Here is a 14,601-nt window from a genome sequence, read left to right on the forward strand (position 1 = left end):
AAATGGGATCTCCATGCGGGCAACGGCCGTGTCTGAGTGTGTACTGCCCCCTTCCTGTCACCTAGCAGTATAGGTGCTCAATAAACAGCTGTTGAATGAACGGGTGGGCGATAGTCACAGCAAGCATTTAAAAAGAGTCTGATTTTGTTTTCAAGTATCTCGAGTGAAAACCATCTCGGCACTAACACCCAAGTAGGGTAGGCAATGACCTCCACATCTGACAGGTATTAAGAGAAATGAAGTACAGTAATATTTTCAGATGGAAGACCCCAAACGCTTAGCTTGGTGGGTGTGTGACTTCACGACGTTAACAAAATATTTGAAGAGTCAGGCACAGGATTCAGTATTCCAAGCTCATGAAACCACTCTGTAGTCATTGATAACCAGCAATAGGCACATAGTGATCTTTGTCTCAGTTAATAAACTACTGTCATGGGTATATGTCAATATTTTCAGGAAAGCGAGTGTTTCTAGGATTTTGTTCATCACGCCTTACATATACTAGGCACTCAATAACCATTTATTGACTTGATTTGATTGATCTCAGTTAAAATATGCTTTGAAAATGTTAACAAGGGTAATGCCCCATGGAACGACCTTTACGCATTTAAGAAAAAATACATGAATTTGGAACAAATACTGTACTCTAAGGAATCAAAATTGCAAAGTAAATTAATTCTTAAAAAGATTTATATGACTAGATTTTAATTCCTTGAATGGTACCCTTTCAAATCCAATCTAAAGTGTCTAGTATGTTTTTAATCTAATATAATCCAATGAGCTTTAATAAGCAAAGTTGTTCCCACTAGAGCCAAAACCCAGCTATTCCATTTTTGTAACCTTCTGTGTAAAGGAATGAGCTGAACTAATTTTTTTCTGAATTTTTTATATTTAATCAACAACATCATTGCCAAAGAAAACCACTTTTCAGAAGTCTCTCTATCCTGGTTTATAACTTATAATCAAAAACTGGAATTTTGCATCTGATGGGCTTTAGTGTGTAACATTATACTGTCATATTTTTGATGTTATAGTTAAAAGTAAGAGATAGTTTCCATTATAAAAATTTTCCCATAGCCTGGTTACCCAGTGAAAAACATTTTCCTATAAAAATGGTCTTTCCAATTCGTAGGTTAGAAATTATTGTGGGTAAGGTTTTTTAAGGAACATCAAAAATTTTTTATTGGCTTCGGATAAGCTTCTGCATTCGTGTGGTCGCATCAGTGATCTTAAGGTGTGTATAACAGGATAAGGCAGTGTGATAACAATGGACCATGCAAACAAAGAAATTACAATTAAAAAAAAAACTTGAGGTTTGAAACCCTTATCCTTACCCAGTTAGAGCTTTATGGATCCATTTCAGCTACAGCCAATTCTAAGCAGTGGAAGAAAAATGGGAGTGGGGGCAAAAATATCAGGTCCAGAACAATCCAATAAGCTTGCAGTATCACAGATGGGTGACAGTGGGTCTTTCAAAATCTACCTCAGCTCTGGACTTCGACCCTTGGTCCCTCAGGGGGGTAAGGATGCTTGGAAATCTGATCTGTCCCAACAGGGTGAGGCAACCCTCTATGACCTTCCCGAAGCCCCGCTGTGCCCATGGCTCAGAGGCCAGCACGCTTCACCCTGAACTGTGAGCTTCCTTTAATTGTATACTTCACTTTCATTTTCCCTTCCAGTCCTGGTTTGGGGAACTTCTCTGTCTGTTCTGTTCTGTTCTGAAAATTGGAAACAACCCAAGTGTCATCCATAGGGGACTGGTTCAATAAGATGTGTGACATCCAAACAATGGTAGATCTGCTGCCTTTAAAGGAATGTGTTAGATTGATAAGTACTGATGGGGGAAAGTTTCAAGGTGTATTATTAAGTCTTCAAAAAGAAAAATGCAAGTTGCTCAAAAGAGTTATAAATCTATGCACATACATATACTAACAGATGCATGGGGGGGAAATCTGCAGGACATTATACACTAAATGCTGAATAGCGGTCATCTGCAGGCAGTGTGTGACAAAAGAGCGTGGACCACAAAGAACTTTCATTTCCTATGTGATATAGTCTTGTAGTTTTTTAATTGTTAGAAGTCTGTAATAAATTTTTTAATCAGAAAAAAATGTTTCTAAGATAGTGAAAAAAAGATTAAGACTTTGGGACATTATATAATAAACATAGGAGGGTGAATTGAGTGTGAACACGTGAGCAAACCTCTGTAACATCTATAGCTGGAATTTAGAAGTCCATGAGCCATTGAAATTACGTGAAAATTTTTATGCATGTTTGCATTTTCTGGAGAGAGGCTCCATAGCTTTCATCAGACTCTGGCAAGCGTCGGAGATCCAAAAGGTCACAAACCATGATTCTAGCAGAAACCAAGACAGTGGTTCCATCCCTCCATTCATTTTTATTATCACCTTATCATGAAACATTTTATTACTACTTAATTTCATAGTTCCTGCCGAAGGTAAAGTCTATAATCAGCACCAAAGTATAAAATCCGTGGTTCTTAGTCACTGCCCTCACTGAAAAAGACTCCCGATGCCTTAAGAGCAATCCTAAGAACTGGATAAAAAGTTACAACCTGGCTGGTCTTGGGGTAGGAAAACTAACAGGCACTGAAACTCCGTAGTTGTTCAGGACTTGAGGACAGTTGTCCAAGACACGAATAGCCCTATTTTCTCCATAAAGATAAGGGATTTGTGAAATGGGGGTGCGGAAGTGGGGAGTAGGGTACAGGGGTTGGGAGAGGGGTGGAGAAGTCATAGTTGCATTTACATTGAGGGAACTCCGGGAACTCCAGGGCACCCAAGTAGCTCAGTCAGTTAAGCCTCCAACTCTTGGTTTCAGCTCAGGTCATGATCTCATGGGTCCTGAGATCAAGTCCCGCTTTGGCTCTGCCCTCAGCAGGCAGTCTGCTTGAGGATTCTTTCCCCATGCCCCTCCTCCCACCCATCCCCCCTTCTCTAAAATAAATAAATAAATAAATAAATCTTTTAAAATTAATTCATTAATTAATTAAGGGAACTCTGTTGGATGAGAACCTTCAATCATAAACGTATATTAAAATACAGAGCAAAAATAATGTTGCTTTGATCTATATAACATGGCCTATATTGGGGTTACCATTTAAGTAAAAACATGGCTTCTGTTGACCTTTGTAAAGCTGACTGCCCCAAATCCCTGGGAAATTCACCATCTCTATTTGACTACACCGACAGTCTCCAGAACCAGGTCCATTGCAGAGTTTCCATAAACCTAAGATCAAGTGTAGATCGCTAACAATTTGTAATTTAAGTAAGGAACCATAGGTGATACCTGCACTGGCAAAATGAGAGCATTATTGGTGACAATTAGGAATAATACTCTACTTTCCAAATGTGCTTTCCAGGTGGTTTATCACTGTCAAAATAGGCCAATTGTGAATTTAGTATGTAATTAAAGTGTCCGATATCCCCGAGTTCTAGTGCTGACATTACCTGACTGCAGGTTTTATAGGCAAAGAAATTAGAGGGGTTCACATGATCCACCAAAGCCCATCACAAACCACCATCACCTAATTGTACCTGTATTAGCCACATGCAAAGCGAAGAACTAAGCACTACACAAAACAGAAATGGGCTTTCCAGGAGTTTTATGACTTATCTAGAAGAATAAGATATATATAGTGAAGATAAGGATTTTATAATAACATGCCAAAATGATGGCGGGTGAAAATAGTTCCATGCTATCGGAATAAAAAGACCTAGAGAAATAATATCTCCAGGAGTGATGAGGCTGACTCGCATGAAGAAGGGAGGGTTTAAACTAACTCTTAAAGAAGGAATTAGATTTTGAAGGTCAAAGTACTGTCTGGGTAGATTCACAGATTAAGGCAACATTACGGCCGAAAGTGGGAAGATGGAAGCAAAAGGCTGGACTGGCAAGAGAGGGAGAGTTGCAGAATGAGCAAAGGAGTTAGGCTGAATAGACCAGTCTTGGGTAGGGAGATAAATAAGCCTGAAAAGTTGACAAAATAATCACACGTTTTGAGCTCCTACTGTATTTCAGGCACTTTAAACACATCAGTTGATCAAATCCTCACCTGAGGTAAGTACTTTTAGTGTCTTGCATTCATTTTACCCACCTAGTAAATGGTGGAGTCAGATTCACACCCAGGTCAATGTAAGTCAGAACCTGGGCTCGGAATTACCACATTCTTCTAATTCAAGAGTGGGAGGCCCTCACAGATCAGGCTAAGGAATTTAGTTTTCAGCATCAGGTGTAAAAATGGGAGCTATGTTTTCTGATCACCCACCAATAATGCCTATAGGCATGGCTTATCACGACTCTAGAGATTCCTGTGCAAACAACTGCATTATCTGATGATTTTTCCAACAATGTTAACTGATAGTAACAAGTATTTGTTGACCAGTTCCTTGACTATAGTAGTGAATTACATATTATAAAGTGCTCAGTCCAAACTTGACTAGGAGAATCCACTGTATTGGTATTCCATCACCATATCTTGTCCTTTTAGTCCTCAGGACCTAATTTTACCTCTTACTCACCTGCCCCTTCTACTGGAAATACGGCTCAGGATAATAAACAGAACAATGTGGGTTTACTTTCAAATATTCCCTGAATATATATATAAACCTTCCTGCAAGGAGAGCCGCTCTTGTCAAATAAGACAGTCATCCCTTAAAAACGAATTTCTTCATCTTAGGCTCATGTCGTAAAAATCGGTTGGGTTCTTCAGTTATACACGCACAGGATGGGACATCTGGACCCTCCTTGGGGGGCAGGGACGAACTATTCCTCTATCATACCCACAGTAGCCAAATTACTTCTTTTCCCACTGTGGAAAACCACAGAAAACTATCTCCTAATGATTTACTGCCCAACCCCCAGCCCACAAATCAAAGAATTGGGTTGAGTGAGAAATAAGAAAGAATGGTGGCCAGCGGCTATGAGAGGGGGAGTGAGTGTTTCAGTTTATTTTCTTAAGCCAATTAATGATAAAGCGGCATGGAGGGAAAGAAAGACACAACATGGCCGTGAAAGACTTTTTTTCCAGATAAATGGCCAGATATCAGATTCTGTAATAAGTACTTCCACCTATCAAAACATACACACACACACAGACACACACACATGCACACATACACACATATTAACTTTGGGTTGGAGAAGGAAGATAAAGATCTTAAAAACACAAGATAATATTCAGGAAGCCTTGTGGATATCGTAAAATGTTGGAACTTTGAAGGACCCTTAGAAGTCCTCTAATCCAGACGTTGCAAACCCGGGGTCCGTGAACTATACATAGCAGACAGAGGTGTTTCGTTGGGCCTGCAGAATGTTGCTTGTTGTTGATTTTTTCTTTAACTGAGTCAACATTTTAAAGTAGAGAAAATTCAAATAATAATCCAGATATGAGACTTCTCTGAAAATTGGAAGACCTGGCAGCACTGAGCCCCCTTATCCAAACAGCAGTGGCGAGCTAGAACTGAGTAGGGGCTGCCTCCTTTACAGAAGGCTTAAACTCAGTTCCCCACCGCTCCTTCTTGTTCTACAATACAAGGCTGGGTGTCAAAAATTTGAACAAAATAGGAGCTGGTTTAGTGCTTCTACCCACTTTGCTTCCTTCATTGATTGTGCCTGCCAAAGCCTATAGGCACTTCAGTTTACGAGCTCTGCTCTAGTCCATTCTCCTGATTTAGAGAAGAGCCAGTCAGCTAGGGTGGTAAAGTGACGTACAAAACTCATTCCACTGGGGCCCCTGGGTGGTTCAGTCCATTGAGCATCTGATTCTTGGTTTCAGCTCAGGTCATGATCTCAGGGTCATGAGATCAAGCCCTGCTTCTGGTTCCACACTTGGCTGTAGTCAGCTTGAGATTCTCTTTCCCTTTCTCTCTGCCCCTCACCCCATTCCCACGCATGCACTCTCTCTCTCAAATAAATAAATAAAATCTTTTAAAAAGATCATTAAATTAAAAAAAAAAACTCAATCCATTAAAAATAAAACATTTGTCCACAAGGATTATGGTCTAATGACAACTGGAAAGTATACACAACCAAATTTAGGCTATGGGCATACAATGCCAAAATCAATGGAGCAAGGTTAAAATTTCAATCACTTTATTTACCCAGTGTCCCCTTCCCCAGAAAGGAAGATTCTCATTTTCAGAATAAATTTACTGCCTATTTTGGCTTAATATACAGTTTTAATGCGCCCAATTTTATCCTCAGGGCATGATTTGTTGAGAAGACAGACAAAATGCTTACTATATACATGCAAATGCTTCTAAAAATGAGACTTTATAAAAAATAGAGTAGAGGGAAATATGTCTAAAAAATTCCTCTTCAGAAAATTTAACTGATATATTGGAAGGAAAATGCCAAGTTTGTTGAGTGATCACTTTTGACTTGGGTACTTTGCATGCATCACCCCAGTTAACCCTCACAGCAGCCCAGGAGGGGTGGTATTATTACTCCCTCTTTACAAAGAAAGGTACCTTTCAGAGGCCTCAATAACTTGACAATGACCTGGCTGTTCAATCAGGGGCCACACCCAGATTCAAACTCTCCCGGGCTGGTCTGCAGTGCTCCTGAAAGAAGGGAATGTGTCTTGTCCACGCACCGAGAGATCTCACTGGCGTTTGTACCACAAGCCAGCCCACTGCTGAAGCCGACCAAGTGCCATACACAAGGATTTTCACAAATGTCATAATTTGAACGACTCTAACATACAAAATTAATTCCCTTAGGCAAGTTCTTGAACAAGGTTTAAGAAAGCCTTGGTTCTTCCTGTTATATATAGTCAGTGACCCCCAGGCAGGTGTTTACTAAGGGGATTAGCAAAATCTCTTTTCTAAATAGCATTTCTTCTTAGATTTATTATAAAAGTTAGTAGTCAAGGATTTGGCTGAACATACAAGCCAAAAGCATGTTTGCTAATGAAGAAGAATAACAACTAAAATTAAAATAAAAAGTAATTCAAGAATAAGAGCTTTTGAAGAATCAGGCATTTGATTAAAAATTCACTTGCTTTTTTCCTATAATGAAACAGTTCCTTAACCACAAAACAGCTTTTATAATAATGCAGAAGAGTATGGTTCCAAGTAAAACACTCCCCCCATTTTAATCATGGCTATTATTTTTGAAAATGAAAATGGCTGAGGTCATTGTAATCTATTTTAGGGTTTGCATGGGTTGGTGGTATTTTTTTCTTGGCTTTGAGCTCTCCATGTTACCAGCTAACTGTTACGAGTTTTGCTGTGTGCCCTTTCAAATCCCATTCTTTTTAATAATGTTGTACTTCATACACATAAATTAGAGTGAATTCCACTTTCTTTCCTAACAACTCCAGATGGGGTCCACACTTTCAAGAGGACTAGAACTTGCCTTTATTATTATTATTATTATTAAGTATGTACTTCTTAGAACAAGTATGTTCCTATCTTCATTAAAATGCTGTGGCTGTTCAAAGGCTAAGAGATTAGTAAAACATAGAATTCATGTAGTCCTTTTCAAAATCAAACTGAAATATGGGGATAGCATTTGTGTAACCCTTTCCAACTTACAAAAACAGACACACATAAAGAAAAAGTGTCCAGAAACAAAATACCACCTGGGCAGGGGTCTAGACCTACCGATACGTGTGCACTACAGATATTCATTTAGGACACATCCCCTGTAGGACCCAGCAAAGAAAATTATCAAATATCTAAAGACACAGTTACACATTCAGGCCTCCTTTTTCATGTGATTAATATTTCACCGACTTTCTGAATTTAGCTTGGCTTTTTCTTATAATTCATTATCAAAGCACACAGAACAGCCCAAGATCCATTGAAACAGCGCCTACCCAGCCACAAGTGAGAGAATGTCTTCACAAAACATACATATGGTGAAGGTCTGCCTATTAAAATGCCTTAAGCTCTGTTTGTTTGTTTATTTTTTTTTAAAAATCAACTTGCAAGCCCAATGTAATAAGATGCTGTAGCTTTTATGAAAGAGGTGAAATAATTTTAAACACAGACACACAATGAGTTTATTTATTTAGAAACTTGTTAAATAGAGTCTGGGAATTCAAATATTCAATGTTGACATTGTACAGAACTGGCCAGGAGCCAGAACCCAGTCTCCAGAGGGACCCATTGGACAAGGAATTCAGGCCTTTCTCTCCTCCCACTTGAGCTAAATAGGTAGAGGCCATTAGTTATACCCACAGCAATATCTGAACCGCACTCAAATAAGCTGCCCCTGCCAGGGCACTTCAAAGGAGGGCAAGTGTGTTTAGCTTTTTAGTGCTGAACTAGAGCGATATGTCACACTTCTGAAAGAGTTTTGTAAACAGTTTCTTCCTCGTGTAGAAACATCTCTGAAGTTTCTTGTATGGCACGTAAGCAAGGATAATTCACAAGGATTACACTTTTTTCATTTACTGGGGAAAATATGTAATACCCACCTGTGCACAAACGGGGAGATCTGGAAGACGAGGCACCCTGCTACTACCTTCCTTTCTCTCTCTCTTGTTTTCTGCTCCATTTGTTTGTCTCCTTTTTATCCTCTTCCTCACACTTGTTCTCACTACGCAGCCAATTTCCTTGAGAATTCTCTAGTAAACTCGGAAAGCCAGAAGAGTGGGAAGGGGGAAATCTAATTTTAGAAAAAGGACCGTGGCAAATGGGGTGGGGAGGGAACTAATGATTCATACTGGGCTGCCCAGATGAAAAGAAAAGCAGACCCCACAGACCTTTTTAGAAAGTGCCTGAAGCAACAGCTTCCAGCCAAGGAAGGGTTAACCACCACTCCAGAAAAATGTGCCTGGCATCATTATAGTGTGCCTGTCTCCCCAGGCCGGCCTCCCCCCAGCCCCTCTCTCCCCCTCTGCCTAGGAGAGTGAATGAAGGTGTGCCTGCCCTCCCCACTTCAGTGTTCCCTAACCCCGGACGTGTGAGTGTGTGTGTGAGAGAGAGAGAGAGAAGTGCGTGTGTGTGCATATGTGTGCACACCGTCAGTGCAAACCGTGCTTTAAGACAAGCAGTGCGCCAGGCACGAAGCACCTCTGAGGCTGGAGGGGAAGATCTGGCCTAAGCTTGAGAGCCAGGAGCTGAGCAGCTGGGGCGGGAGGTGTGGGGAACCTCCCTGGGTGAGCACTGCCAGGCTCCCTCTAGGGCCTGCCCAGCTCCACCCCCCACTCCTCAAGAGAGCCCACTTCCACTGCCTGAGACGGTTTTGAGATGAGGGATGGGAGGCTGTACCCAGCTCTTGGGACTAGGGCTCTTCTAGGAGCTGAGTTCCTCGGGAACAGGGGTGAGAGCCATTGGCCAGAAGGTGACAAGTCAAGTTTCTCCACTCCAGGGCCCGCTTCCAGCAGAGGCAAAACGGAGAAGGTGCGGGGAGAGAGGGGACCGAGCTAGATGTGCCGAGGGCAACAAGTCGCCTCTCTCTTGCCCTCCTTCACCCTTCTTGCCCCGGGGGACCCCATCCTCGTCCTCCCTGCCCCAGGCCACGTCTGCAAAGATAACCTGGCCCCAGCTTCCAAAAATGAAATAAAATAAACTCCCAAACGACAAGATGTTTAAAGGGAAACTGCTTACAGAGTTACTACCTTGAACTTTACAAAAGAGAAGAAGGAAGCAAAAATTTCTAAGAACGATGCGTTAATTTCTATTCGATAAGCGTCCTACGTGTTGAATGTCTGTGGCAGAGGAGGCCCCGGTAGTAGGGACAGGCCTCCGCTCAGAAAACCTGTGAGCTGGGCTACCCCGCAAAGATAGCTCACGCGCACTTCGGCACACACTCACACGCACATCGTCGCCAAGACCTGCGACTTCTCAGCCCCTACAAATAAAAACCTGAAAAAAGAGCCTTTCTTTCCAGCGTTCCTGCCTCAGCAGCTAATGAAGCGTGCCCTTCCACGGTGTTTAGGATGAGGGGGGATGAAAAGCGTTATTAACCTTCTCCTAAACAGAGATTTTTTTTATTTTTTAATTTTTTTTTTTATTTTTTGGCGAAACACATCGAAATGCTGCAGGAAGACTGCGCTCCAAGTGCCAAATGCAATAAAGAAGCCCTAAGCCAGGGTAATGGTCAAGTAATGGCAAAGAAACCGCCTTCCTAGAAGGGGCCTCTGCCTCCGACAGGCGGGGTTTTTCCTCCTCAAAAGCAGTCTGAAATAAACAAGTAAAATATGTTTTTTAGACAAAGCTCTGTATTTCGATCTTTTCTTTTTTAACTATGAAGAAAAACACAAATGGGTGGGCATACGGGGAGTGCAGGCTGGAACCCGGATGCACGTTTCCTTTGTTATCTGAGGTATTGGGCTGCCAAGGTGAGGAGTTTAAGCACGTGAGGGAGGGTCGTCATCTACCTCACCCATTTTAGAGCCTCTTTTTAAACAGAGATCAAGTGTACAAGTAACGAGTGCCCCCCTCTCCGGGGTCTTGCTAATCGCATCGCCTTCTGGGTCTTTACGAGACTTCTGGGGGGCCGGTAGCTAAGGGGGGTTACGCGTTGCAACTCCTTCATTGCTGTGATTGAAACCCTGCCGGGTGTCACTTTAGGGAAGTGGGGTGGGGGTTGCCTCGGTGTTTCGGCTCTAGACAGGCTGGGCAAAGCCAGCCTGACTTCTTTCCCATCACCAGGAGAAAAAAGTTGCAACTGGCAATTCTGCACCGCCCAGGTGCCATCCTAGCTGCCCAAAAAACCGCTGGGAAGCCTCCCGGCGCTGCCAGAGTCTGCTTGGCTTTTAGTTTTCTTTTCTTAAAGATGGGAATAAAAGCCGAGGGCTTTAGACAGTACGACTGTCAATCTTCTTGCTTTTCCCTTCTTTGTTTTTTTTTAATTAAACAATTTATTCCTCCCAAATGATTTGCAACGAATTTATCGATTACAACTATTGTGTTAAAAAAAAAAAAAAACAAGCCCTATAAGTTGGAACATGGGTTGTACATTCAGCCTGGGCTTAACTTCGGTGGGTACTTCCAGCGTCCATGGGATCCTGTACTGTAGCCAAGACCGGAACAAGAGTTGGCCACCAAAGAAATTTACAAAAGACAAAAAGAATAACAAGAAATCCAGAAAACTACTGTTCCTATGTGATTTGTTTCCATTGCAGTGTTGACTTTGCATTAAAAAAAACATAAAAGTATGCTTTTTAAAGTATGCTGGTCACACTGCCTCTTTCCATCCCAGAAAAGAGAAAGAAAGCGGTGCAGACAGAGCGGCGAAGTTTTCGTTGGACTGCTCGGCAAGGGGTCACTGACTATCTCCGCCACGCTCAAGGAAACTCACGCACTACAGCAGGGAAAGGAAACAGCGCTTTAAAATACAAAAAAAAATCCCTACTTTTGATATGATTTCCTTTATTACCCAGATTGTAACTGAAGAATTGCTTAACGCAGTGCTTCTGCCTGAGAAAGGCTGCTCGGTGGCAACAGCTGGAGCAGCGTGAGCGAGAACCTGGGGCTCAGCAAGGAAAGTTTTTAAGAGTTCCTATCTAGTTATCAGAAAGCGGCAGCGTCATCCTTCGAGACACTAGAGACAAAAAATGGGTCTCCCACTGGATGAGTGACAAGTATCATCAGATCGGAAAACGAGGTTCGGTTTCTGGATGTTTGAGCGGGCTGTGCGTTTGGGAATATTTTAATAGGGAGGCGTATAGCTTGGCAATTAAAATAGTTGAAAAAGTTGCTCAAGAAAATTCGAAGGGTTTTGTGTTCTGCTTTCACTTCGGCGGATACTGGGCAATGAGGCGCAAAGCATTCGGCTTTCATTTCACAATTTAGGCATGGTTGAGATCGGCTCTCCACGCCTCCCCCCCCCCCCCCAAACACCGTTCTTGTCCGCCCGCCCTCCAACCACACACACACACACACACACTCTCTCTCTCTCTCTCTCTCTCTCTCTCTCTCCAAACCTTTAGCCGGAATTAAAGCCCCCAGGCCTCCAAGCATATGTACATTTAATTCCTCCTCAGATGAAAATTAAGACATCGGCCTCATTTAAAAGAAAACAGAAAAAACAGGTCTTCTACTGGCGCCCTGTGACAGTGTCGCAGCTAAGTGAAATGAACAATATCCAAAAGAGAAACAGATGTACTGATGACCCAAGAGCCCTATATTTAGGTTGATCCCTGAGACCAGGGCGAAAGGAAACGTATTGGGAAGTGAAGGAGTGCTTGAGTGAGGACTGGACGAAGCCCTGGAAAGGAGCCTACGATGACACCATCTCACTGGGTTAGACCTCGGACTCCCACTGCCAAAGAACCCCAGCCCGCAGAGGTGCCGCTGCCTTCCGCGCGGCTGCCGCGGGGACCTGAGAGGCTGGAAGGCGTGGGGACGTACTCGGTTTTAATATGCAAGGAGGGGGGAGATTGGGGATTTTACTGGGGAGAAGCATCCTACCCACCCCCATCTCTCCTTTCTCTGGTCCACAAGCAAAACAATTAGCTGTTTTCAGCGAGTGGAAAAGCGAACGGCGGCCTGTCCCTTCGCGTGGTGACACCTCGAGGAAGAGGGCTTTGGACTGCTCGGGTTTGCTCCCGGTCTCGGCACCTCCTAGTCCCCTTACCCTTGCGGTACAAGCAGTTGGACAAACCCAGTCCTATCGCCTACAGTCCGATCGAGGCTTCTGCCTTTCCGGACTGTGTCGGCTCGGCGGACAATTCCAGGCGAAGTCCCCCAACACTTCGGTGAGAAGAGTGGGGGATGGGGGACTCTGCCGCCCCTGCCCTGAACCCAATCTCCCTGGTCCCGCGTGACCGAGGCCGCTCCACGCCGGGCAGACAGGGGGCGCCGGGGAGGGTTAGTGACCCGAGACCCGGGCTGCATCCAGAAATAGAGCGAGAGGCTCTGCCGCGCTCTCTCCGCGGCCTAAGGTCCCGGCAGCCCGCCCCCTGGGGGTCACTCGGCTCCCGGCCAGCCTGGAGCTCGCAGGCGTGAGCAGGCCCTTTCGGCCCCCTTCTCCTCCGCGGCTGTCGCCGCTGGCTGCGCGCCCTGCACTCCTCACTCTCCATACGCTCGCCGGGCCTCTTCTCTCCTCACCTGCCCCGGACTCCGCGGAGCCGGTAGCTCTGCACTGCCTGTGCCCCCCCACCACCACCACACACACAGCCACTACAGCCCCCACTCTCGTCTCCCCCACTCCCCACCCCAGTCGTCCCGCCGCGCGGCGCACGCCGGAGAGCACCGCCGAGCGCACAGCGCCCACTACCGCAACCGCAGCTCGGCGCAGCTAGCCAGCCCGCGCAACTTCCAGCGGCCGCCTCGCAACTTTTCCCAACTCCACCACGGCTGCCCGCCGCCGCCGCCACTGTGGCTCCCTCCGAGCCTGCCACCCACCCCAAACCCCAGAAACGAACCAAGGCTCGAAAACGCTCCCATCCCCAGCCCGCCTCTCCCCAGCCCCCGCTCCCCCTCCCCTACCCGGGACTAGCTGGTTGGCCAGAGGCAACTCTCCTCCGCCTGGGGGGAAGGGGAGGGGAGGGGGAGACTCTCTCATCTCCTCTCCCCCCCCCCACCCCACCCCACCCCTTCCCGCTTGCTCTCGCGCGCTCTTCTCCCTCCCACCCTGGTCTTGGCTGCCCCCACCCCCACCCCCACCCCGGGGTTGCCACAGCTGGTCGGTGCGCGGGGCTAAGGGCTGCCCCGGCTCCTCTGGCGCCCAAACCAAGAGCGAGAGCGCGGGCGGCCGGGCGCGAAGGCTGGGACCGGCAGGTTGCTGGGGCTGCGTTGCGCCTGCCCTCCACCCGGGCCCCGGCGAGAGAGGCAGCTGCGCGCTCCCTCCCGGAGCGCTGGAGACAGATATGCAAGATGGCAGAGGAGGGGGAAAGCCAATAGAAAAGGGATATTGCACCTACTTGTGGCCAGTTTCCTTGCCCTGCCTTTGGATCTCATGCTGTGCCCAGTCCTGCAGCCGCTGGTGTGTGGTTGGGGTTTTTTTTTCTTGGATCTTTTCCTTCTTTTGCTCTCCCTCTCGCTCCCTCCCTCGCTCCTCTCTCTCTCTCTCTCTCTCTCTCTCTCACACACACACACACACACACACGCACTTACACACACTCACTCTCTGTCTTTCCCTCTTTCACTCTCTCTCCCTCCCTCTCTCCCTTTCTCTCAATCCACACTCGCTATCTCTCCAGCATTGTCAGTTCGGACACCTTCGCACATGCGCGCTAGACGCCCCTCCAACATCTCAGCGCCGCCAAAAAAAGTTTGGAGCGATTTATCACTTTGATTTGGAGATCTTGTCAGATGGCAATCGCTGAGGAGGCGGAGAAAGGGAGCCACAGGGAGGGCGGCGGGGGGCGGGGAGCGAGCACAGGGAGCCAGAGGGGAACAGACACCTCGCCCCAAAAAAAGGCGGGCGGGGGGGGCGGAATAAAAAGACTAGGGCAAAGGATTGATTTCGTGTTGGAATCACCAATAAGCCTGTATCATTACTATTATTATTATTTTTCCCACCATAAATTGCAGGAAATTTTCTATACCATCCACGGAGAAAGCAAGAAGTGGGGCTTTTAAAACCTTTTCATGCTAAGGAACTAGAAGGACAGGACTCTTGACAAATGATCCAGGAGAAAGTGAGAATCATCCTGAACTTCAGGAAATCTGCTGCTGA

General features: G+C 45.4%; 1 protein-coding gene across 11 annotated transcripts in view; it reads right to left on the reverse strand.

The window, feature by feature from the left end:
* The window catches only part of MECOM (MDS1 and EVI1 complex locus), a 542,755-nt gene extending 528,522 nt beyond the window's left edge, over positions 1 to 14,233 (reverse strand). For 3 of the 11 annotated variants that reach the window (XM_026499010.4, XM_026499018.4, XM_026499041.4), the window contains exon 1: positions 13,844 to 14,193. In XM_026499010.4, the coding sequence (XP_026354795.1) occupies positions 13,844 to 13,880 (37 nt within the window). In that variant the 5' untranslated portion in view covers positions 13,881 to 14,193. Of the gene's footprint in view, positions 1 to 13,843 lie in introns of all 11 variants that reach the window. The other 8 variants (XM_048215180.2, XM_026499001.4, XM_048215171.2 and 5 more) reach the window with 5 other exon arrangements.
* Positions 14,234 to 14,601: the final 368 nt, after the last annotated feature.

This window comes from Ursus arctos, unplaced genomic scaffold, assembly GCF_023065955.2.
Source record: "Ursus arctos isolate Adak ecotype North America unplaced genomic scaffold, UrsArc2.0 scaffold_4, whole genome shotgun sequence".
Classification (NCBI taxonomy): domain Eukaryota; kingdom Metazoa; phylum Chordata; class Mammalia; order Carnivora; family Ursidae; genus Ursus; species Ursus arctos.